Source organism: Pogoniulus pusillus, chromosome 14 (assembly GCF_015220805.1).
Source record: "Pogoniulus pusillus isolate bPogPus1 chromosome 14, bPogPus1.pri, whole genome shotgun sequence".
NCBI lineage: Eukaryota > Metazoa > Chordata > Aves > Piciformes > Lybiidae > Pogoniulus > Pogoniulus pusillus.
In genome coordinates, this window is record NC_087277.1 from 24,557,401 (window position 1) to 24,583,321 (window position 25,921).

At 47.6% G+C, this 25,921-nt stretch overlaps 1 protein-coding gene across 2 annotated transcripts in view; it reads left to right on the forward strand.

Moving 5' to 3' along the window:
- Positions 1-2,305: 2,305 nt before the first annotated feature.
- TPD52 (tumor protein D52) overlaps positions 2,306-25,921 on the forward strand; it is a 126,652-nt gene continuing 103,036 nt past the window's right edge. The window contains exon 1 of one of the 2 annotated variants that reach the window (XM_064154618.1): positions 2,306-2,328. Coding sequence is in view for 1 of the 2 variants with exons in the window: in XM_064154619.1 (XP_064010689.1) it covers positions 19,537-19,558 (22 nt within the window). In the remaining variant the exon portion in view is untranslated. Of the gene's footprint in view, positions 2,329-19,430; positions 19,559-25,921 lie in introns of those variants that run through there. The other variant, XM_064154619.1, reaches the window with a different exon arrangement.

A 25,921-nucleotide genomic window follows, 5' to 3' on the forward strand; every position in this document is an offset into this window, starting at 1 on the left:
GTTCCACACCATTAGGCTTGGGGATTCTAGCAGGTTACTCAAGGCAGCCAAATTAACTACAGCTTTTAGGTACGTTTTGACCACTTAAGTTGCACTCTACTCAACCCACCTCCCACAGAAGTATTAGTAAGCCCTGTGTATAAGCAGTGTCTCTTAAAAGTTGATGGGATTGTTATTATTAGTTGTATTTATTGATTATTAATATTACTATTTTTGAATACTCCCCAGATCTTTAATTCTTTTTGCTCTCTGCTGCATGCCTCTCCCCAGCCTTTTGACACAGATCCCACACTTTATGCATGCAGCTCTCACAGATGTATCCTAAAGCAAAGCCTTCCTATCAGGTGAACGTGGTTGGTACAGCTGAGGTGTGCCCAGAACAATTAATCATTTATTGATTGGCACCTCTGTGCAGCACTACCTCTGTGGAACACTGCCTTTGTACTGTGTTGTGAGACATTTTCATCTTCTCCAAACATGGAGAAGAGCCTTTAAATCCTAGAATCAGAGCACCTTTTCTTGTGGGTTCCCTTACCACCTGGAGGAGGAAATGATTATCAATACACTCCTCTTAAACTGCTGGTGGCCTGCTGTGTTGTCCTTCCAACAGATATCCAGGTGGTTGAGGTTGCCTGTGAGGACCAAGGCTTGTGAACGTGAAACTGTTCCCGTCTCTCTGTAGAGGGCCTCATCTGCTCATCTTCCTGGCCAAGTGTCTCATAGCAGACCCTCAATATGATGTCCTTTTCCTTTAATCCTCACCAGTAAGCCTTCTGTTACCTCTTCATCTATCTCTGGGTGAAGCCTCATGAACTCGTTGGTCCTTGATGTGGAGGGCAGCACCTGCTCCTCTTCTCCCCTACCTGTCTTTTCCAAAGAGCTCCAGTCATGGGAGCCAGCCCACCTTGTCTCACTGATGCCAATGACATCACAGCCCTGCAGGTGTGGATGTATCTGTAGCTCTTCTTGCTTATTCACAGAAACATTCAGATTGGAAAAGACCCCCAGGATCACCAAGTCCAAACATTATCCCTACTCTACAAAGTTCACCCTTAAACCATATCCTCAAGCATCACATCCAAATGACTTTTGAACGCACTCAGGGTTGGTGACTCAATCACCTACCTGGGCAGCCCATTCCAATGCCTGACCACTCTTCCCATGAAAAAATGTTTCCTAATGTCAAGTTTAAACCCACCCAGTAACAGCTTGAGGCCCTTCCCACTTGTTCTATCATTATCCACCTATGAGAAGAGACCAGCAGCAGCCTCTCCACAGTCATTTTGGGTGGCTGTAGACAGTGAGGTCCCCATACTCTGTGCCTTAGTGTGGAGGCATTGTATAGGGTTAACACTCCTGGGGGAGTGACCCTGAACCTGACCCTAGGGGTCTTGGCCCCTCCTCAGGGGTGGGCCACACTCCAGGTGATGGTTAGCCCACTCCCCCCACTTCCTGCGGTATAAAAGAGGAGCACTTCCTGCTCCTCACTCTCTTTCTCCCCTTTTCTCCTTTACCTGCGTTCATGATCACACACACACTGATACTGCATACCAGCCACGAGGCAGAGACACCATCACACTACTCGGGTTGTATCCATCCCTGTTTGTATTTCTTCTGTTTTTTTTCCCTTCCTTATCCTTTGTAAACTCCCCTACCTCCAATCCCTTTTTTCTAAGTTATTGTTAAACTTTTCCTTTTTTAACTTCCAAATCGAGTGAGATTGATTTATTTGGGTGTCCCCACCTTTATCTCTCTCCCTGTCTTTTGGGGAAAGGAGGGGGAGGAGGGGAGGGCACTCTATAAACTCTATAAATTCTATAAATTGTCATTGGGTCTACCAAATTTATAAGAGTCTCTGGGAACTTGCATTTGAACCCAAGACAGGCATTTAAGTTTGGGTTCCACTGAAGCTGCTTTACTGATTGAATGTGTGTGATAATTCATCCATCCACAGGTGGACACCAAATGGCTGGATGGTCTGTCAACCTATGGGTGGAGACAACCACTACTGTGCTTTACTGAATCTGCCAGGAATTCAGTATGGGGCTGGCTGTGTACCACTTAGCATCCAAGATGTTCTTGTGGCTTTTTGGTGCTTCCTTTTGATTCCTCATACAGTGCAGGAAGTACCCAGAAAGTAAGGGTTTTATACTGTCACCTTATCTGTAGACCCAGGAACTTACTTACACTTTGCTTTATCACTCTGCACTTTCAGTACCTCCAAGGAGACATCTTGAAGAGCAGGTTTTGCATGCCAGTCTGAAATCTCCATCTGATTTCTGAGCCACTTTGTCATGTCCGAAGATACCACCTGGCTTGAGATCTGAGGTAAGACTCTTGCTCAAGATGTGAAAAGTATGAGTGCTCACAGACAGTACTCAGAGAAGGAACTACTTGTGGGGAAATCCCATTGCCTGTTTTAGTTCCTTTATGTAAATGACCAATGATCTAATGTGTCCTCTTTGGGCTTAGAGATCAGCAAGTGCAATGTCATAAGCAGGTCATCTCTTTAGTGGGCAAAGACACCTCCTCCAGAGGGGTGACCCACTAGAATCTATGGGTGAAACCCATATCAGAAAGCTATGAAAGTCCATTTGTGTGTTGACTGGCAAGGGGAAGGCTTCACCACTGTGCATGCCAATACAACGTGGAGTTATTACAGAGAAAGAAAAAGCTTTCTCTTTTAACGTGATTTTTTATGGCTTAAAACACAGTTGTCCAAAACTTCTCCCTTTCGTTCTGAACTACTTTACCTCATCCTAAGCCTTGATACTGAAAATAGTTTCTTTATCAACACTTCCCCCTCTCCATTTTGTGTGCAGCAGCTCCTGCCCTGTCGCTGGAAAACTGCTGGGGAGCTGATGGGATGTTTAGCAGGGGAGCTTTCTCTGCTGACGTGTAAAGGTTTCCTCATCTCTGCACCTCATAATCTAACCCTGCTTGCTAGGGTGGAGCAGCCTGCACCTTTTGCTGTGCACTTGCTTGTTGCCATGATTTACACACTGGATTAGCTGAGGGATAATAAGTTGACAAAGTGTAGCTGTATCCCTGTGGTGCGTAATCCTCAGCGCTTTAAACCTGTCTGCTGTGAGCACGGCAGGGATTGGAGCAGAGCTGTGCCCCGCAGGCACATTTTTCACCACCCCATCTGCTGTCCCAGATACTAAGGGTGCCAATGCCTCATTTTGCTCATTTTTCATTTAGGGTATCATCTTTTTATTTTACTTTTTTTCCCTTTAAAAATGTTTTTCTTATCTCTTCCTTCTTGAAACTGTTGCAAATGGCACACGGAGCACAACGTTCAAACCAAGGCACAGAAATGGAATGCATGCTACAAGCCACAGCAGTATGAAATATTCAAAAAATCAACACATGTATATTTAGGTCAAGTAAAATGAGGGATTCCCTGCAGTCCTTTCTTTTCTCTGGCTGGAACACACCGTTACTCTTTACTAGTCATTGGCCTTGGATCTCTTTGTGAGGAGCAGCTGAGGGAACTGGCATTGTTTAGCTTGGAGAAGAGGAGGCTGAGTAGGCATCATTTTCTCTCTACAGCTTCCTGAAAGGAGGTTGGAGTGAAGTGGGGATTGGTCTCTTCTCCCTAGTATCAAATTATAGAACAAGAGGAAATGTCTTGAAACTATGCTGGGGAAGCTTTAGATTGGATATTAGGAAAAATTTCTTTGCTGCAAGAGTGGCCAAGCACTGGAACTGACTGCCCAGGGATGTAGTGGAGTCACAGTCCTTGGAATGCGTGGACACGGCATTACAGGAAGTGGTTTAGTGGCCATGGTGGTGCTGGGTTGAAGGTTGGACTTGATCTTAGAGGTCTTTTCCAACTGAAATGATCCTGTGATTCTCTGAAATTGGAATGGGGTGCCCAGGGAGGTGGTGGAGTCACCATCCCTGGAGGTGATTAAAAGGAGGCTGGTTGAGGCACATAGTGACATGGTTTAGTTAATTAGAAGGTTGGACTCAATGATCCTAGAGGTCTTTTCCAGCGTGGTTAATTATGTGATTCTGTATGATTCTGTGAAAGCAGCTGCATTAATCAGTTTTTCTGTCCCTTCATAAGCTGCTGTTGATATATCAGAATGGGGAAGGAAGCCTTGTTCCTTGTGCATTTCCATCCCATGCTGCTAGATCCTGCCATTGCTCTGTGGTGGCCCTGTGGTGTGCAGGGCCATTCCTTGAGGTCTCTACAGCAAACACCAAAGGGATGAAGGAAGCTGCTGGGCTGTCCATCCACTTCCAGCCTACCTGAGAATCTTGTCCTCGCTGGGCACTATCAGCACAGCCCCTCCATACAGTCCAGAGAAGGTGGCCAATATGTTTAGCAGTGGGAGCAGCAGTAGCAGTAATGCTGTGGTTTGTTGTTTTTCATCCAGTTTCTCTAAATGGATTACTTTAATCTACAGGGATAACCCCCTGGGTTTTCACACTCTCTGCAAAGAAGAGTGAGCAGTATGTTAAAAAGCTCTTCCAATAGCTTATCTAAACCTGTCTTCTAATCTCCCAGTTTTAGTTTTGAAATTTAAATATGTTTCCTTTCTCCTTTCATGGCTAAGTCACTCAGCAATTACCTAGCTGAAGATTTGGGGAAATATTAGTTCACACTAACGAAATACAGCTCTGCTCTGACTGCTATTTGCCCAAGGAGATTAGGAGAGGGTGGAGAAAGCATCTCTAAATGGGGGTGGAAAAACTGAACCCCCTTGCCAGGGTTCTGGGCACATCCATTTTGGAGCAGTGCTGGCTGCATCCAAGGTCGGCTCCTCTGCTGATAAGGGCTGTTGTGAAGAAATGCAGAAGTGAAAGCCTGCTCGTCCTGCCTTGTGGGAACTGCTCTTCAGCTGAGCCTTTACCCCTGCCCTCCTCCTGTGCTACATCGCTGCTGTGTCACAATGATGTCCACTCCTGGGCTCCTGCTGCTGCGGTTCTGGACCTGACCCAGCAAAAACTGGCTCAGCTTCCCAACTTGCCCTTAGATATGTTTTGATGATGTGGATTTGCCTGGTGACCACATGGCTGTGTCTGGCCCTAGTCATTGCCCCACACCTGATTCCCAGACTGGATACTCAGCATCCTGGCCCCTTAGTCTTGGTGGTTGTACCTTGCTAGCTGTGCTGCCACAGAGCAGCATTGAGGTGCATGTATGATAGGACTGGATGATAGGTTGGACTGGATGGTCTTGGAGGTCTCTTCCAAGCTAGTTGATTCTATGATTCTGTTTTGAAACCGTACTTTAACCAAGCAGAACAAATTGTGATGGATAACAAGTTAGAAGCTAAAATAAAGTTGGTACCCTCAAATTTCTTTGGGCTATGAAATAGTTGCCAAGGGACCATAATGATGAACAAAAGCATTCAGTGCTGGCACTTTCCCTGGTGGAGCAGGAGCTGAACATATTTTGTTTCAAGCCAGGTCTTTTGCAGAGCCTTAATAGAGATCACAGGATGTTAGGGGCTGGAAGGGACCCAAGGAGATCATTGAGTCAAACCCCCCTGCCAGAGCAGGACAATACTATCTAACACAGATCACAGAGGAACACATCCAGACAGGCCTTCAAAGTCTCCAGAGAAGGAAACTCCACAACCTCTCTGGGCAGCCTGTTCCAGTGCTCTGTGACCCTTACAGTAAAGAAGTTCCCCTTTGTGTTGAGGCAAAACCTCTTTTGCTGCAACTCGCACCCATTGCTCCTTGTCCTATCCCAGGGAGCAGTGAGCAGAGCCTGTCCCCCACTCCTGGCAGCCTTCAGATACTTATAAACATTTATCAAATCCCCTCTCAGTCTTCTCTTCTCCAGACTAAGCAGCCCCAGGTCCCTCAGCCTCTCCTCATAAGCCATGCCCTCCAGTCCCCTAATCATCCTTGTAGCCCATCATTGTGAAGGATAGCAGGTTAGAAGCTAAAGTAAAGGTGATACCCCCAGATTTCTTGGGGCTGTGAAATTGTTTTCAGGGATGGACAACAACATAAAGTGCTGTCTCTTTCCTTGTGGGAGCAGGAACTGGACACCTGGCTTGCTTTTGTCTGTCCAGGGAATGATTTAATCCTGTTCAATAACATTCCCTCCAATTCAAACCCCTGGGAAGACTGAATTGCCTTCCTATGGCCACATGGTAAAGCTATTTCTGCCCAGTTCATTCTTTCCAATGAGTAATAGCAGATTTGTCAATATTTATACTGCAGCCTCAGTAAAAGCCAGCTTGTTTAAGCTGAAGTCAATATAAACTACAGTGATTCATGCTGGCTGAGAAATCTGTCCACATTTGCTAAACGCTTCAGTCGCGTCAAAGACGCCTGCACCTTAGAGCAAGAAATATCTTGTGTTAATATTGCTGAGTTAATATTTTCCCAATATGCAGATCAGAGTCTTGGGGCAATGACTTTCCTTCAGCACCGTTTACAGCCTCTGACAGCTTCCTGACGTTGACAGAGTGAGTTACAAAGAGCAGAGTCAGCGAGCTGGAGACTCTGACTGAGCTGGGTCTTCATTAAAAGTACAACTCTGCTGTCACGCAGTGTCACATGTAAATATCCTCACCAGCTTCTAAAGAAGCAACAGCAGACATGCAAATGGGCTCTGTTGCCACTGCTGCCTCTGCAGTGGCTCTAAGGATACTATGTGAGTGGAGAGAGAAGAGAATGATGCGAGTCCTGAAACTCAAGTCCACCCCCTCCTGGTTCATTGGTGACCCTGGGGAAAGGCACAGGACATATGAATTCCCAAAATGTGTGAGGGAGGTGTTACCTTCCAGGTGGAGACATCAGCTACTAAACAAATTATTAGAGCCACTGCTTTCACTTAATTTCTCATGTGAAAAGAATGGCCTCAGATTGATCTGCTCTATAAAAGTCAACTCAGCTGTTCTGTATTGTGTGGAGATCTCCCATTGCACTGTGTACCTCAGGAAAAGCAGAAGTAGCTCTGCATGGTGGACTTACTGCTAAAACTGTATCTCATGGAGGTACACCCTGACTAGTTCAGGCACCGATAATCATAGAATCATTTTGGCTGGCAAAGGCCTTTAAGATCATTACCTACTCTTTCAAGTCTGATTCTAAGCCATGTCTCTCAGCACCACATGTGTAACTGTGCAAGCCTGGTTCTCATGCTGCAGTCCATATTTATGCTGCTGCTTAGGTAGATTTTACAACCTGCAATTCAATTCCTTGCTATAGCTACGCTACTGAAAACCTCAAAGCTAGGTACTGTAGAGCTGGAGTCATCACAGTGATGTGGCATGGCAGGTCCTTCAGCTTGCCATGACACAACAGGGTGATGGGCAAGAGGGACTTTAATGGAGTACCACAATTAACTGTGACTGTGACATTAGTTTCCACTTGAAACTGAAATTGTTTTGCCAGTAGAGGTAACAGGAATAAGCTTGTAGGAAGGAGTGATCAAAAAATGGTAACCAACACAACCCGGTGTGTAAGCTATAGCATTGAGTGCTTTGTCTCTAAATCCCACTGTTTCCTAGTTCCTGATTAGGTATGCCTTTCACCTTGATTTTCCATCTCTTCTTTACAGAGTAGAGTTAATTACCTATTTGGCCTTTAACGTGTGTATGAGCTCCATGAGGAGTGCACTGTGTCATTAAAACTTCCCAGGAGGCAGAAGGGTGAGTCTGAGGGATACAATCAGTGTACTCCCCCAAGCTTCTGGACCAAAAAAGAAAGTGAAAAGAATCAGAACAATATCAAATCCCATTTGCAAAAGCAATTGTCATGATTTTTTTGTTTTGTTTCGTTTTGAGCCTTTATTCTGCCAGCAGTGGCAGTGAGCAGGCAGCTATTTAGAGAGTGTGAGCCTGGCCACTTAGCACTGCTCACTTGTCCAGAAGACGTCAGCACATTAAGGCTGAGAAAGTCTTCATTCTTGCCAATTCTGTTATCTGTGAAGAAGGCAAGACAAGATAAGTAAAGACAAGCCATGGAAGAAGCCTTATGAGAAAGGAAGCCTGTTGGAGCATTGTCCTTTTTTTCCTTCTCCTAAAGAGCCACCTCAAAGTGCTTTCTTCCTGCTGCTGTTCTCATGGGTTGTTTCTGCCCTTTGTCCTTCCCTCCTACTCTGCCTTGGGTGAGGGATCCATACGATGGGCAAGCTGGAAGGCTGCAAGCAGTGTGTGACAGGCAGGGGATTCACTGCCAGCAGCCCAGGCTGCTGAACTACAGCCCTGTAAGCGCTGCACAGTGCCTGGGGATGCTCTAGGGGAAGCCCATAAACATTTCAGGGACGATACTGTCTTTTTCCCTGGCTTGGGTAAATGAGTACTACCTTCCAAGTGTTGTCTGATGGCTATGAGACAGTGCAGTTGCAGCGAGGTGGCAGTTGCTACAGAAACAGGTCAGTGGAAGACAATTAGGCAAGTAAAAGCCAAGGAAATCATCCATGTGTAAAGTGACACCCTAAGCATCCATACTTTTTCTTAATGTATGCACTTGTGTGCAGACAGATGGAGCATGTAAATAGGTGGGGGATTTGTCATCAGTCAGTTTGAAACGTTCCTTCTTCTATTTTTGCTTGGGGAGGAGTGTACATCCTCTTTCAAAATGAAAGCAATGCCTGCTTAGAGCCAGAGGAAGCTTTGCTAAAAGGTCTGCCTTTGCCTAGCCTTATTTATTATTTAGTTCTTCAGCTGATGTATTTAGTACTGCAAGGCACTTGGAGACTCTTCTACTTTGACAGAAATATGCTGCACAAAACCAAGCTTCCTCACAGGAGCAGGAAACATCTTCAAAAGGTGATTGCTTTTACACAATTAAATAGACCTCTTTATTACTGCTCTGTTCAATAAGGGAAAAGAACCTGCAGCACCTCTTTAATTTGGTCATGATACATGTTACATGAGTAGCCCAATTTCCCTCTCCTTTTCTGTTTTGGTAATAGTGAAAACTTCATAGCAGTGAGTAGGCTCTCTCTGTATCTTGGAACACATGAGAAGAGAATTACTTGTTATCTGTGATATTTTCTCTTAATGCTGAAGTTGGCTGGAGATAGAGAGTCACACATTGGTTTACCTCACAAACCCTAAAGTTAAAGCACAGAAGAGCTGCAAGAAAAACCATGAGCTGTGTCCCAGGCTCTTTCAAGTTGACAGAAGTAGCTAATACATGAAGAGGAAAGCACACTGGAGACACCGTTGACATATCATCATCACAAGAGAAATAAAACCAGAGGGTCCAGTGTTCAGAGAGAGTGGATGCAAGTATTAGTTCTTAATCCAAATAAGCAGGTACTGGTTCTAGGCTGAGTCACCAAACCATGTGGATGTTTCCTTTACAGCAAACCAATGTATTGCTCATAAAGCCACTGTGGAGACTTCTACTGAATAATTATCTATCACAGATGTGTTAGAAAGTGAATTGCAGAATATGCTGCCTTATGGCTTTTGAGCTTGCACATCCTTTTCTGCCCTCCAGGTATGGCTCCTTGAGCTCTGCGTGTGTGAGGGGGATATTGACTTCCCCTGGTACACACAAATCCTTTCAGCATAGGGAACAGGCAAACAGCTGTTTTCTGAGACCTTACTGGTGCTGAAGATGTTTATTGTGTATTTCATGCTCCCAGGGCTTTACAGAACAGATTAGAAGTTTGCTCTTAGTAGTAGTTCCTCACCCTCGTAAGGTGAGGTAGTGGCATTATGTGTATCATTTCACTGCCCAATGTACCCACCTGGCAGAGGCTGAAGAGGACAAGACTGTGACCAAGATTCTGGCCTGTATTGTGGTATCCTGCCTGTGGAAACTTGACCAAGATATCCCAGATGTTTTTGACTTTGAGGATAAGGGAAATAAAAGTAACTGTGAGTGAGAGTGACCAAGTGTGGTCATAGCTGCTCAAGGCAGAAATGGAGCAGCTGGGACTTGATACACATGCAGAAGAGAGTGAAGGAGAGTGTGCACATGAAGAGCTGGAGGGATATGTGAAGTGCTACATTACAGAGGGGGACATGAAGGTTAAACAAATCCAGATTGTAGCTCTATCCCCTGCTGTACTGCACACCAGGAGTTCTGAAAAGGGGCTTTACATTATTTATCTTCCAGTCACTTCCAGTTAGCACTGCTAGGCAGCCACCCTGCAGCATAGCAGAGCCACATGCCTGCAATGCCTCCCCCCTGCAAAATCCCTAACAGCACGCTAGGAATGCTCAACAGCCTCTGCAGCCACGAGGGGAGCAGTCTCTGTGCTATTAATTGTACTCGTTTAGTGAAAAAATGGAAGTGAAAAACAGGCAGTGCAAAAACAGAGTTTCAGGAGAGCAGGGGGATTTCCCAGGCACAGAGTCTTCACAGCTGCTCCCCCAGTCTGCCTTCATGTATGGATCTGGAGAGCTGCTGCCGTGCTCAGGCCTGACACTGGAGCTTGCTAAGCATCAGCTGAGCGCATCTTGAATTGAAAGGGAGAGCTGAGAGATGCAGATTTGGAATGGGGATCTAAACATCTATCCATAGCTCTGCCAGTGCTGTAGGAGGACAGGGTACTACTCCCAAAGGCATAAGTTTTCCTTTAGGTCACTGGTCAGACAACTGCGTGTGTGCTGCTTGCAGACAGTCAGCAGTGTGAACCATAGAATTGTTTTGGTTGGAAAAGGCCTCTAAGATCATTGAGACCAACCTTCAACCTAACACCACCATGGCCATTAAACCATGTCCCAAAGTGCCATGTCCACATGTTTCTTGAATGCCCTCCAGGGGCAGTGACACCACCACCTCTTCAGGCAGCCTGTTCCAATGCCTGGCCGTTCTTGCAGCAAAGCAATTTCTCCTAGCATCCAGTATAAACCTCCTCTGGCACAGTTTCAGGCCATTCCCTCTTGTTCCATCACTTGACACCACGGAGATGAGGCTAACCTCCTCCTCACTCCAATCTCCTTTCAGGGCATTGTACAGAGCAATAAGGTCTCCCCTCAGCCTCCTCTTCTCCAGACAAAGCTCCAGTTCCCTCAGCTGCTCCTCACCAGACCTGTTCTCCAGACCCTTCACCAGCTTTGTTGCCCTTCTCTGGACTCAATGTTTTTCACGTAGTGAGAGTGTTTATCACAGCTCACACCCCCTCTGTGATTGCATTGGCAGGTAACACCCTCGTGTCTGCATGGAGCACAGGCACCCAAGTATAGCTCAGTCACAAAGTACAAATGGAGTAGGTACCAGGATTTTCTCTCTGAGAGGAGTAAAAGTGAAACCAGCACAGGCTGACTCCAAACCTCAGCTGTGCCTTCTGGCTGCTGCTGAGCAGGGAAAGGGCTGCAGAGCTTCTGGTGGCAGAGAGATGTGGTAGAATAGGAGGAGAGGAGGCCTGCTTTACGTGTTTTGGTCTGGCTGGAAGCAGAAGCACAGATTGTCTGCTTTGGGAAAGTGTCAAGGCAAGATTTTGCAAGGAGTTTCAAAGTGAGCTCTGTGAAATCAAACAGAAATTGAGTTATGAGATATAGTGTAGTTGGCTTCACAGCAGCCTGGAGGAAAAGCTGACTTATATCTGATTTAGCACTCTTTAGAGAGACCTCCTTGTTGTCTGCAACTCCCTGAAATGAGGTTGGAGTCAGGTGGGGGCTGGTCTCTTCTCTCTAGCAACAAGTGATAGGATGAGAGCAAGTTGTGCTGGGGAGGTTTAGGTTGCATACTAGGGAAGATTTCTTCACTGAAAAGGTTTTCAAAGGCTAGAATGGGCTTCCCAGGGCAGCAGTTGAATCCCCATCCCTGGAGGTGTTTTGAAGAGGCAGAGAAGTGGTGCTGAGGGATATGGCTTAGCTCCAGCCTTGGCAGAGTTAGAGAATGGTTGGACTTGATGATCTTAAAGGTCTTTTCCAACCAAAATGATTCTACAACTCTATGATTTGTGCACTTCTTGTGTCAGAATATTATTTCTAAGTGAAATTGTGATGGAACTGTCTGGGAAGTGGCAGCGGGGAGTCGGCAGTGCCATCAGTAAATGATTAATGAGATGAATGAATCTTTAATCTCAGTGTTTATCGCCCAATGTGTTGCTGCTGTTTTCTCTTTACACTGACCATCCTTAGCAAGGAAAACAGCGATATTCCTCCAAGCCTGGAACAAAGCTTGTCTCTTTTCAGGAGGCTAGATGCTCTGCTATCAGTGAGGTATGAGGCTTGACGTTTTGTTCTCAAAACAGGGAGGGAAAAACATGCCAGCTGAGGGAAAGGAAAGGCTGGAGTTCTGTGGCTTGTGCTACACAAGTGAGCCAGCTTTTGCTACACAAGTGAGCTTTTGCAGTAGTTTGCCCCTGCTTGTAAAATCCATAAACAATTTGCAGCAGTTTTAGTTAATTGGGTCATTGCCATTTTTTTTTTCTTCCTCCCTTTATAACCTTTTAATTGGATTCCTCTACATTTCTTTTGGCTCCAGTCCTGCTCTTGCAGTCTGCTTCAAGCAAATTATAAACAATCCTTGCATTTTGGTTTGCCAGTAATAAAGTGGACCTGGTAATACCTTGTCATTTCACTAGAGTACACTGGAAGTTAACTACCATTTGAAAAGCAATCCTAGATCCTCTGGTTCTTAATTACCAGGCAGTAGCTGTACAGCACAGCAGCCTTAAAAATAATTTAGTAATGAATGAGTAATGAGAAGACATGACCTCATTTTATTCCTAGTATCAATTTGTAGACTGTGAAAATGTTCCATGTAGTCCATTTTCTGGAGCAGAGTGTTTGTGACTGACTAATTAGCAGTTAGTTGACGTGGATGTAGTTCAGCTAAAGCTATATCCGTGGTGTATTTAATGCAGCAGTAAAGGTGCTTGCTGCAGGTGGTAATGCATGTGGCAAAGGAAGGACTGTGCTCCTCAATTGATGTATTTATGTCAGCACTGGAAATAGCTCGGAGGCTTGAGAATGCTTTATCACATCATTCCTGGAGCTATAATTGCGCAACGGAAGCTGTGGTACAAAAGTAACCAATGAGAAGGTATAAATATTTCTTCTCTTCGTGAAAGAAAGTAAAGAGTAGGGGTGGGAAAGGAAGGAGTGGGGGGAGATGAGAAAGGCAAAGTATTCTTAGATGTGCCTGAGCTTTAGTAACTTTGCAATGGGGAGAAGTGATGACATTAACAACAAATTAATGGTAGCTTGATACCATTCTTTCATCTGCATCTGTGCATGTCTGTGCTGGATCCCTCATTTCTCAGGCACAAGAAGCCTCGCTACAAGTCTTTGGGTATTGTTTACCTAGGCACTCACACAGAACTGCAGAATGGTAGGGGTTGGAAGGGACCTCCAGAGATCATTGAGCCCAAACCCCCCACCAAGGCAGGTCCACCTAAAAAAGATCACACAGGAACACGTCTAGGTGGGTTTTGAACATCTCCAGAGATGGAGACTCCACAGCCTCTCTGGGCAACCTGTTCCACTGCTCCATCACCTCATGCCCTGTCACTGGGCACCACTGAAAAGACACTCCTGACATCCTCCTGACACCCACCCTTGAAGTATTTATAAGCATTTTCATAGTACTCTTCCTGTGTGGGGAAACAGTGAGCTTAGTGGCAGACAGCCAAAATCTCAGACCACGGCGTGCGCTCCCTCTAGTGCCTCTGCAGCAGATCTAACACCGGGCTCTAATTCTTGTTTTATTTTCACCCTCCCCTTCCTCCCTGCCCTCCCAAGTCATCCCACACTCGGCAACAGCTGTACAGAGTAGATGTCAAATGCTGCTGCAGATGGGAGGCACCCAGTTCCAGCTAGCAGCCTTCTGCATGCCCCCAGTGGGATCTGTTACAGGAAGCCAGCTCCATCTAGGTGGGTGTCGTGAAGCCCAGTCCTTTGGTGGAAGCTTGAGTTGCCAGCAGGATTTCAGGATCTTCCCAGGGCAAATAATTGTCTTAGAGCTAGCTAACCACTGTGCAATGCTCATGGAAGCTTCCTTCTCTGGTGGACTAATAAACTGACAATTTCCAGAGTTTTTCTGGAGGTGTCTTTGACAGCCCTGCCCTAAAAATATGGACACATGAATGATGAGAACTGCACAGTCATTCTCTTCTTAAAGCATTCAATCAATTCAGCATTCAACTCCCATTTGCTAGAGTGGCTTTGAACTGGGAGACACATGGGCATTTAAAGAGGGAGAAAGGCATCCACAGATATTTTCAGCAATACCACAATTAGCTCAGGGTAAAGTTGGAGCCTATGGGATTTTACAATCCTGCAGGGCATCTGCTTATCTATCCCACTGGGTCTATAGGCATTATCTTGACTTGTAGACACCAAGAGCTGTGAAGGATTTCCTTTCCACAAAAGGCTTTTAGCAAGAAATACAGAAGTCAAAATGTTAGACTCTTTGACTTGCTAGCCAGTTGACACCTAACCTAAAGGAGACACTTCCATGTTCAGTGTCTCTTTTTGATGGTACAGTCAGTTCTGGGCACAGGCAATTCTGCTGTCAGGAATTTCTACTGCTGGCTCGGGTGTGACACATTGCACAGGATTTCTGATCCAATGTATCCCCCTCTGGCTGCCAGGACTTTGATCCCGTAAATGTTTTCAAGGTTATGCCTGATGCATCAGGCAGTGATGCAGAGGGAGGGAGCTCATCTGTCTGTTTTCCTTCCTTTAATATCCCAGTGATGTTCACCCAGGATATGACAAAGGTTCATTGAGCAGCTACATTTTTCACTCACCCAAGAGAGTGATGGTTCAGTACGTAGTTACCTCCTCTGCTGAGGAGCTTCTGAATTTGCACTTTGTAGCACAGTGTCCAAGTCAGGGGATTAAGAGGAAGGGGCTACCAAGAGATCCAGAGAGTGGTGTGAATACCACCCTGCTATCAGGGCTGTTGTGTGGGAGAGAAAAATCCTCTCTGTGTTTACCTATATTACGTTGACTAGGCAATAATGGCCTTACTGGAATGCAGCTGAGCAATGAGGCTTTTCTCTTGCTAAAATTTAATGTTAGATTCATTTGATCCTTCCTATGTAATGCAACCATTTCCATTGGAGGGGGCAAATGTTATCCTGACCCACAGCAGGCTGACTTTGCGACAGACCCACAGCAGGCTGACTTTGCGACAGCTTTATGAGCTGAAGTCCCTGCCTAGAATGGTTTGGCTTGGGAGGGATCACAAAGATTATCTAGTTACAACCTCCCTGCCATGGGCAGGGACACCTCCTACTAGACCAGGATGCTTAAGGTCCCATCTAACCTGCCTTTCAACACTTCCAGGCTTGGAACCTTCACAATTTCTCTGGGCAACCTGTTACAGTGCCATCACCCTCATGGGGAAGAATTTCTTCCTCATGTCTAGTCCCAGTCAAGCTTCTTCCACTTTCAAGTCATTATCCCTTGTCCCATCATTCCAAGCCTTTGCAAATTGTCCTTCTCCAGCTCTTCTGCAGCCTCCTTCAAATACTGGAAAGAAAATTTCTCCCAGAAGATGACTCAGGGCTGGAGGGCATTTTGTGCCAGGGACAAATGTCTCTAGCACTTTCTGATGCTCAGGTTATGTGACCTACATGGTTCAGGTCTAAAATGTTCCACCCTTGCACTAAGCACAGCCCATTCAGCATGCTTACAGTTGTGCAGACTTGTTTGTGTACCATGAGATCAGCATAACAGTTTTCTTATGTGACCTTCTTTAGAAGAACCTGCCTAGGCAAAGGGGTTGGACTTGATCTCCAGAGGTCACTTCCAACCCCTACCATTCTGTGATACCCTGACATAGCATAACCTCCCATCATCCACTCCTGCTCTGAGTACATCGGAAGCTATATGTCTGGGGGTAATTGCATTTGTAACTATGGCAGGAAAGCCAAAAGGCAGCAAGATCCTTTGAAAAATAATTAGTTCTCTTAAGTGTGGGTTCTTCAGTGACCTTGGCAGTATTAATTCTTTCAAACCTTGGCCTTTATACGCTTCAGACTGCCTTGTCTGTTATTTTCAATAAACAGCTGACCTAGGGGGAATGTATTTTAAGACTGGGTTGTGACTCCACAGAGGGAGAGCCAGCCTATCTGGATGGCAGAGCACTGGGTAGGCTCAAGTGCTGTGAGTGTGTGAAATGGAATGTGATGTACAGCTATAACATGAGCTGCTCCTGCAATTGCTGCTCTAATCTTATTACCGTCCAGTCAATGTCTCCTGCACAGGACAGGCTCAATCATACTCAGAACAAAGGATTTTGAAGGTTCTGTATTTAGGTGGATAGTCCTAAGTTTTCATGTTTATAGGAAAGTTTTCATGTCTGTAGGAAACAAGAAGTCACAGGCACAAAGCTCAGTTGCCCAGTACACCACTAGTCCCATTGTCCTTCACTTTTGTCCTTTGTTATAAAGACCTTCACGACAGATTCAGTTCACATGTTGGTATTCTAGGATGCTAATAAGAGCCTGTAGGCAACATTCACACTGCTTGTAGCAGGCATTGGTCTGAGCAACAAATGCTCATTACAACAATTCCATCTCCTTGCTAGCCAGGACAATCTGTACAAACAGCATAATGCTTCATCTTATTTAGAGATGCTGGCTTTTGCCTCTTTCTGGCATCTATAACCTTTCTGGACAGGATGGATGAGGGCCTGCTTGGGATCTGATCCCAAAGGTAGCCCTGTTGTCACTTCGAGTGGGCCACAGCTGTTAGGGCAATCAAAGGGCATAGTGTGTGTGGGGCTGGGAAAGGGGAGATTTCTAAACTTAGACAGTGAGTTCAGCCACACGGTGCAAGGGCTCCACCTGCACTGAACAGGGCATTCCTCAGCCAGGCAGGTCATGGGTGTGTCAGCAGTGATCCACTCCACTCAGGCTCAGGGGGCTGGTGGAACTGTCGCTGGCAGAGGATCAGCTCTCCAGGTAATACTCTTTTCCTGGTCACCAGCTCCTGCATTTTGGGATGCACTGGTGAAATCTCACTGCCTCTAAAAGCAGCAGTGGGATGCTGACAACTTCGCTGCTCGGCAGGTTTGCTCCTGACAGACATTTCAGTTCTGCCAGGGCTGCTGCCAGTGTAAAGGAGCTGCAAATTTTGTTGTGTTGATATTCTTCCACTATGATTACAGATCATGTATCACATAGCAGTGGGAAAGCTTGGGAATTCAAGTGGAGTACTGTGGAACAAAATCTAATCCTTTTTAAATTATTATTATTTTAAAGGAAAAAAAAACCCAGATGTGCCTTCTCATATCTATTTGAGATGAATTTTTGAACCATAAAACATAACTGAGATGTGTGGGATGAGGCTGTGCTTACAAGCATACATTTGACCAAGTTAATTTCTGTACTGTGAGATGAAACAAGGTATAAACATGCAGAGATACAGGCTGATCTGCTTGCTGGTTTTATGGCTCCATTATATCACCTCCTGCTGCAGCTACACAGATCCTAGAATATTAGCAAGCCTTCCTTTATCCTAGCAAAAGCTCACGTTCCTCAGCTGCCCTGTGGATTGAAAAATACCTGGATTTGCTGCTGCTGTTTGTTATCTGAAGCAAGTGCTTCCTGAGTTGGCGCCTCCTGACTCTCTATTGTGCTCTGCTTTAGCATGTGACCGTGCCTGCTGAACGCTGGTGACAATTTGGCTATTCACACAGCCTCACGCCGTGGAGGCCTTGCTGCTCATTCTGTGTGAGCATTGATCTTTTTGAACAATCAAATCCATAGCTGTCAAGACCAGGGATTTGGAAAGGCTGGAGTAAAAGATCTGTTTGGTGGCTTATCAATCTTGGTAGTCCTGTAAAACAGTTTGCTGGGCAAACTACATAATCAAAACTTCTAGAATTGTAGAATGCTTTATGTTGGAAGGGACCTTTAAAGGTAGTCCAGTTCAATATCCTTGTGGTAAATAGGGAGAGCTTTAACTAGAACAGGTTGCTCAGAGCCCCATCCAACCTGACCTGCTATGTTTCCAGGGACAGGGCTTCTAACAACTCTCTGGGCAACCTGTTCCAGCACTCTCATTGCAAAAAAAAAAAACAACCAAAAAACAAACACCCCCCCCAAACTTCTTTATATCTAGGCAAAAATTCCCTCTTTTACTTTAAACTCGTCACCCCTTGTCCTGTCACAACAGGTCCTGCTAAAAAGTCTGTCCCCAGCTTTCTCATTAGCCCCTTTAGGTCCTGAATGGTCACAAAAAGCTCTCCTTGGAACTTCCTATTCTCCAGGCGGAACATCTCAACTTTCTCAAGCCTGCTCTCACAGCAGAGGTGCTCCAGCCCTCTTAATCATTTCTGTGGCAGTCCTCTGGATCTGTTGCAACAGGTTCAGTTCCTTCTTATGCTCCAGAGGTGGTCCCAGTACTGCAGGTGGGGGCTCAGCAGAGTGGAGCAGAGGGCAGAACCTCCTCCCTCCACCTGCTGCCCATGCTGCTGGGGATGCAGCCCAAGACATGGTTGAGTCTGGGCTGTGAGTGCGCATTGGCAGCTCGAGTCCAGTTTTTCATCTACCAGCACCACCCATTTCTTTGCTCCTAATTCTGTTTTACTAGAAAGAACTCAGGCTGCATCTAGGACAGTTGTTGTTGGTTTTGGTTTTAGCTGTTAAAGCCAACTTAATGAAACCACAATGCTGGGGTTTGCCTGCTGCCAGCGCTTGCAGAGGAATCTCCGGAGCAACACTAAACCTACAGCTGAGTTTCCCCAAGGCAGTGCAATTTGCCAGGGTGTGTGAATCTGTAACAAACAGGGGGGAGAACCACCAGCACCAACAGCACAACTCCACCTTGTCAGTCGCTGTGCTTATATAGCTCCTTCCCACCTGTAGCATTGACAGCAGACAACAGGTTCTTCTTCTTGCCCCTCACCCACCTGCACTGAGCTGTGCGAGGGAGCGCAAACGGCTGCACCGCACTTGTTGCACCCTGAGGTGCCAAAGGCTGCACCAGTGCCTGAATGCCCTTCTTCCAGTGAGAGCCTCAAAACTGAACACAGTACTCAAGGTGTGGTCTCTGCAGTGCAGAGTACAGAGGCTCCATCGCTGGCCTGGTCCTGCTGGGTACACTATTGGTGATCCAAGCCAGGATGCTGTTGGCCTTCTTGGCCACCTGGGCACTCACTGGCTCATGTTCAGGCAGCTGTTGTTCAACACCCTCAGGTCTCTCTCTGCTGGGCATTTCCCAGCCACTCTGCCCCAAGTCTGGAGCATTCATGGGGCTGTTGTGACCCAAGTGCAGCACCCGGTACTTGGCGTTGTTGAACCTTACACCATGTACCGTGGTCTACTGATCCAATCTGTCCAGGTCTCACCCTCCAGCAGGTCCATGCTCCCTCCCGTCCTAGTGTCGCCTGCAGACTGGGTGAGGGTTCCCTGGATCCCTTCGTTCTGATCACGGATAACGGCGTCGCTGGGCCGGTTCGGAGCTCTTGGGCGTTCCAGCACGGCACCCGCGTCCGCTCACAGTGGCTGGCAGGGTTGGTCTCGGTCCGTGCCCCGGTCCTCGGCCACCCTCACCTGGGCGGGGCGGGGCGAGCCGGTGACTGACGTGCCGCGGCACCGCCTCGGCGGTCACGGGCGGCGTCTTCGCTGCCAGCCAGCAGCCGGCGGGGAGAGGCTGCGATTGTCGAGCCGGGACTGGGGCCGCCGCTGCTATGGAGCCCTCGGGGGATCAAGGTAGGGCGGAGGAGAAGGCGGCGGAGGGCTGCTCAGACGTGCTTGGCGCTGCCGTGCGGCGTGGGGACGGCGGTTCTCCCCGCAGCTCCTCCGCTGCCGGCACGCCCGGGCCGGACCTGCCCTGCTCCGCTCTGCCCTGGCAGCCTGTAGCGGGAGCGGCTGAGCGCCCCGTCTGTTCCCCTCCGCGCTTTGGAGCCTGGGCGAGCGCTTTGGGCGAGATTCCCCTCCCCAGGTAACTCTAAGGCAGGAGTGAGGCACTGCGCGGAGAGAGCTCCTGGAGCCCAGGGCCGGAGTGGGTCCCCCCGGCCTGCCGCAAGGCTTCGCCTGCCGCCGCCAGCTCGGCAAATGCGGAACCGGCAGGCGTGTGGCGGAGCCTGGGGCGGCCCCTCCGCCGCCTTCCCTGCTCAGTGGATGCCGGCGCTCCCTGGGCGGCGGGCACGGAGCGTCAATTCCGGCCTTCCCGCCGCGATTAGTGGGGAGAATAAACTTTCTGGTTCCGCCCAGGAGTAAAGTGGAGCGCTTCTATTGCACCGGTGTGCAACTTTGGATTAGCCAACGCTGCTCGCAGGGTTTGTGCCCTCGCAGTTCGCACTTGCCCAGGGCTGCCCAGCGGCCGGCAAGCTCCATTTTGGCGGTTGCCCTCCCGGCTCCTGGGCTGTAGCGGCGGGGGTGGCACCCCCGGGCGGTCGCTTGCGTGGCTCCTCGTGGCTCCTCGGGTTGTGCAAGGCCGCGGTGCTCAGCGACCTGCGTTTGGCCGGGGAAGGGCTTGTCCCAGCTGCCGCGGTTGCAGCCGTCTCCTCAGAACAGTGAGGATGCCGGAGTGAGGATTTGCTGTCCTGGTGAGCACTGACCTGGAGGCGAGTAAAGCATCCAGCCTCTGGCTAGAGCAGCTTCTCCCGCAGAGGTGTGTCAGTGGCCGTTCCCTCAGCTGGAGTCTGCTCTAGGGTGTCACACTGACCTGAGCAGTAGCGGCATTCCTCTGGACCCAGGGAGGGAGGCTGTGACTTTGAGTGAGCCGGTGCGACTCCGGGCCTAACTCAGTGTTTGTGCCCTTGGGCCGGTTTTGTTCTGAGTTTTGCTGACGAGTGTGTTGGAAACGGCTGGAAGTGTTTGCTTGTGGTGGTAGCAGTGGTGTTGGAGGCGCATGAGGTGCTGGGGGCATGACCCCTGAGCCTGTGTGGTGAAGCTCTGCCCCCCTCCGCTCTGCCAGGGGAGCTGGTTCAGGCACCAGCCTGGTCTGCCTGTGTGCTTGCTGATGTGTGGCGAGGCTGCCGTAGTGCACTTGTGCAATTAGCAACGACTTCTGAGTTTCTCCATATAGAGCAAATGGCACTTGTCAGAGCAGGAGCTAAGCCTCCTCAGGGAGGTGCCTTCAGTCACAAGTACAACAAACCCGACCAACCAAACCCCAGGCCGTGTTTTTGGGGACTGACAAGCAGAACGGTTCAGTACAGCCACCAGTTCAGTCAGGATTTTGAATTCAGCTGCAGGAGCATTGGCACAGAATTCAGCTACTGGTCCTAAAGTTCTTTGTGTTCGAGCGTGTTAAAATGCAACTACAGGGTCTTGAACAGCTCCTAAAGCAAAAGGAGAGTAAAATACTGTGATCTTTTAAAAAGCTGACAATTTGGAGACATCTGCTTGGCCTTTGAACTAATTTTTGTACAAATAGTGCTTTGTATTGCACCTCAGGTTGTGCGTCAGATTGGTGTATCTAATGTGACATAAGTGACTGCTACGGAGCAAACATGGGGCAACACTTTATTCCCCTGCCTTCGTTTCAGGGCAATTATGCTATTTTCTCTTTTGGGTGAGGTGAAGGCCTGCAGGTACAGTAGGAAAATACAGAAGAGCCAACAGACTTGTGTCTGTTCCATTAATGGCTTCGAATACCCTGCTGGTTAGCCCTCAAAGACCTTTCTCCCTGGCGAACTGGTGTGCTGGCAGTGGAAACTGTGCTTGATGATATGGTATTAGTCACTGAAGCCATGTACTTGGCTAAGATCCAAGGTGCCAGGTTCTGTCTCTGGGGCTGGCATAAACATCCTGGGTTGCCTCCTCTAACCAGAAATTAATTTGTTTGAAGTGTGAGTCAGAGGTTGCATTTTTCACTGTTGTTTTGGCTGCTTTCTCAACTAGCGAATGCTAGGAGGTGGGAAGAAGGCAAAGATCTATAGTTAAGGTTGTGGCCAAGCTAGACAAAGTGTGTGATGTGTCTTCCCTCTCTTATGAGCAGTTGGGTCTGGCAGCAACAACTACACCCTAAGGAAGGAAAAAAAAAACCAACACCCTACCTACAGCAGTGCAAGCACCTAGAGATAAAGAAAACAAACAGAGCAGTAAAAAGCAGTGCAGCTTCGTCCATTAGGACAACAGCAAAAACCTTACCCTATGGCCAGCAACAGGTTCCTTCTGCACAAATGAAACATTCGAGTCCATTTTGCCAGCCCCACAAACACAAGGCAATGCTCTGTAGAAAGGCTTACGTACTCTGACAAGAAATCATGTGTGGTGTAAAAAAGGTTTCAGTGCTTAGAGTGAATCTGCACTTGGGTCACAAAAACCTCCTGCAGCACTCCAGGTTTGGGGAAGAGTAGCTGGAAAGCCATCCTGCAGAAAAGGACCTGGGGATGTGCTGGTCCACAGCCAGCCAGCATGTGCCCGGGTGGCCAAGAAGGCTAACAACATCTTGGCCTGGATCAGCAATAGTGTGGCAATTGTCGGGAAGCACTGAGCAGTTTTTCACCTGAAGTGTCTTTGTTTTCAGTGAAGGGATGTTTGGCCTGGCAGTGTGCCTCTGCGTGGTGCTCTGTGCATTCCAGCTGGAAAGCTGGAGTCTCCAGCTCTGTGCGTACAAGCACCAAAGCAGTACTGTCAGCCCAAGCCAAATGGATGTAATACTCTACTGAGCTGAAGGGTCTCTTGTTCTATGGCATTGCATTAGCTTGCCGTGGACAAAGATCTGGTCTTTCACAGTGCTGACTTGTTTGCTGAGTGGGCTGTTACCTGCAGTTGTGTTTTCACAAAGATTATGCCTTTTCTTTTCCCCTCTCAGAAAAAAATGTGTACCTTTTTTGCTTGTGAAAACGGTCTTTCTGTGGCTTGCCACTGTTCCTGTTAGCGCTGCGGATGGCTCACCTCAGCAAAACCAAGGATGAAGCTGCCCAAGAGCAGAAGCAGCATGCTCTGGAGGAGGAGGCTGTGCCACTGAGCAGTCTCACGGAGGTGTGCAGCACAGCACCTATAGTAACCAACAAAACTGTGTTCAGGTGAAGGTTCCTCTTCTGTTTCAGCAGCTTTGCAATTATGCAACCTGTTGTCTTTCAAAATCTTCTGGCTTTGTGGGACTTAGGACATCATAATTATTTTGCTTGGAAAACACCTTTAAGATTGAGACTAACTGTATCAGGTTTGATGTTAAACCGTGTCTCTCAGCATCACATCTCTGTCTCTTCTAAATGCCCCTGGGCAACCTGTTCCAGTGTTTGAGAACTCTTTCAGTGATGACTTTAATCTTCAACCTAAACTTGCTGCAACTTGAGGCCATTTCCTTTCCTCATGTCACTTGTTGCTTCGAAGAATAGACCAAGCATCCAAGCCAGCATGCTGTTGGCCTTCTTGGCCACCTGGGCACACGCTGGCTGGCTGTGGACCAGCACATCCCCAGGTCCTTTTCTGCAGGATGGCTTTCCAGCTACTCTTCCCCAAACCTGGAGTGCTGCAGGAGGTTTTTGTGACCCAAGTGCAGATTCACTCTAAGCACTGAAACCTTTTTTACACCACACATAATTTCTTGTCAGAGTACATAAGCCTTTCTATAGAGCATTGCCTTGTGTTTGTGGGGCTGGCAAAATGGACTCGAATGTTTCATTTGTGCAGAAGGAACCTGTTGCTGGCCATAGGGTAAGGTTTTTGCTGTTGTCCTAATGGACGAAGCTGCACTGCTTTTTACTGCTCTGTTTTCTTTCTCTCTAGGTGCTTGCACTGCTGTAGGTAGGGTGTTGTTTTTTTTTTCCTTAGGGTGTAGTTGTGAAATCAAACACTTGCAAGTAAATAAGAGTGGACAGCTGTTGTCCTTACTGCAAAGGAAGAATGATTTCCTTGAGCCGAGTGTCTGTCACAGTGACTTGAAGATAAGAGAAAAACAGCAGACAGATCAGTGTGTCCCCGGCAAGTCTTCCCCTCTTGTATGAGAAGCTTGGGGGTGGAGATCTCATTCTTCTGACTCGGTCCAAGGGTCCTGGATTGACAAGGAGGCATATGTGAGTTATTTAATGACTTTGCTGTCCTCCTCCCTCAGCCAGTGCATAAATCAGGTACTGAAATGCAGGGGAGTGGTGTGCTGTGTTGGAGGGATGCAGGAGCAGCTGCTGCACAGGCAATGTCAGCTGTTTCTGCCCTCTCCCAGCTTTGGCATTGAAGGGTAACTTAACCCTTCATGCTCACACCTGCTTCAGGAGGAGGTCTAGGAGATAGCATGCTTGAATATCTAACAGTGGCAAGAATCTCTTGGTTGTACTGTGTGGACCTTCTGCTCCTGTTCCCTGTTGCCAGCACTGTCACATGCAGCCAAGACAATCTCTCACCCAGCCAGAGTAAAGCCTACTCTCAGGTTTCTCGGAGATGGGGAAAGCTTAGCTAAGGATCTGCTTCCTTTGATCCTCCACTAACTGCTTTTAAAATCCCAGTGACATGAAACTGATGCAAGCCCTGTTTGTTCCAGTTTCCCACACTTTGCAGCCCTGTGGAACAGCCCATGGGTTCCCCTTTCTCCCACTGCAAATCCCCATCTAAGCAACGGGAGACCTTGGAGGCTGGGTCTGACCTTGCTGGCGCAAAACAAAGCCCTGCACCTCAGCTGCAGTTTAGGACTGCTGGTGCAAGCTGGGCAAGGGCCTTGCTTTGCCTAATCTGGGTGCTCTCTGGGTAGAGTGGGAACAGCTGATTTTATGGCTGGAGTTGGCTGCCTTATGTTAACACCTCTCCTAAAGCTGGCTTGGGTAGGACTGTTACTAAGCTGCTTTCAGCTGTGCCTGGAGACGGCCCTTTCCAACTGCAGGGGCTGGTGATAACCATGTCCTACACTAGTCTGCCTTGGGAGTTCTGTTTGTGTTCATTTCCTTGTTCCTGTCTATTCTGTAGATGTGTTTTTTCCTTGTCTTCTGTAGCTGCTAAATACAGTAGCCTTTGACTAGAAGCCTCTGCTTCAGAAGCCAGATCTCAGGAGGAGACTCCCAGGAGGAGTCAGTGGCATGGGAAATGGGTGCTGAGACTTCTGATGCTTTCTGCTGTGCATTGACACTACTGGGCAATGGCACCTTGAAAGCAGCTTTGGCTGCCCTGCTTTTTGTCAAGGCTGGGATGCTGGGTAGCCTTTGTCCTCTTTCTCCACAACCCTTTGCTCCTCAAAGAGGAAGAGTTCCAGGCACTTTTCACAGTGAGGGAGCCTCTTAGCTAGTACAGAGAAATCTTGTGTGGAGTCCAGGGACTAGATTTACCACACAAGATCAGTGAGTTGTTTGTAGATTGCTGACTCTTGAGGGTGCTGGATATTGCTGCAGGTAAAGGAGGACATCAGCTGTATCTCTCCAGAAAATCATGTTTCCATGGCAGCAGATACAGTGCTTGGAGTCTTCCTGAAAGGCAGTGTTTTCTTGACCAGCTTCCCCCCATTTTTTTTTCACCCAAATAACTCCATTCTCAGTTTACCAGGAAAGAACAATGGTATTGGCTACTAAATCTTGTGCAGCAGACATGTTTTTAGAGGGCTTCACCTCCAGGTAGGATGGTGATGATGCCACTGTTGCCTCCATTTCAGTCTTTGTAATATGGGCACTTCTGATTTGAGATTTGCTATGTGGAGGAAGGGAGGCGTTTGCCCTTGTACTTTTAATATCCTGCAGTGAGCAAGCAGAAAAATGTCAAACAAAAGGTGACTGAAAGGGAAAGCAAGCATTAAGTGAGATTAAGCACAAATTGAAATGCTCTCGTTCAGCCAGAACTGTCACTCTGTGTAATCTTCAATTTAAGACTCCAGAGGGACAGGTTTCTCTCCTGTTAAAGGTAGTGAATATCTGCAAAGATTGTGGAGTCTCCTTCTCTAGAAACTTTCCATTCCTGTGTAGCCTGCCCTAAGTGAACCTACTTCAGCAGGGAGGTTGGACTCCGTGATCTCCAGAGGTCTCTTTCAATCTCTCTCATTCTATGATTCCATGATTCAGAGTCCCTCATATTTGGGAGAGATCCAGAGAGACTTGGAGCCTTTGCTCAGAAACCTCCTGTTGGAGAATAGGCTTTCAGCTACAAGCCTTCTCTTTCAGGAAGGACTGCAGTAACAGACCAGCTGCTTACAACTTTTTAATC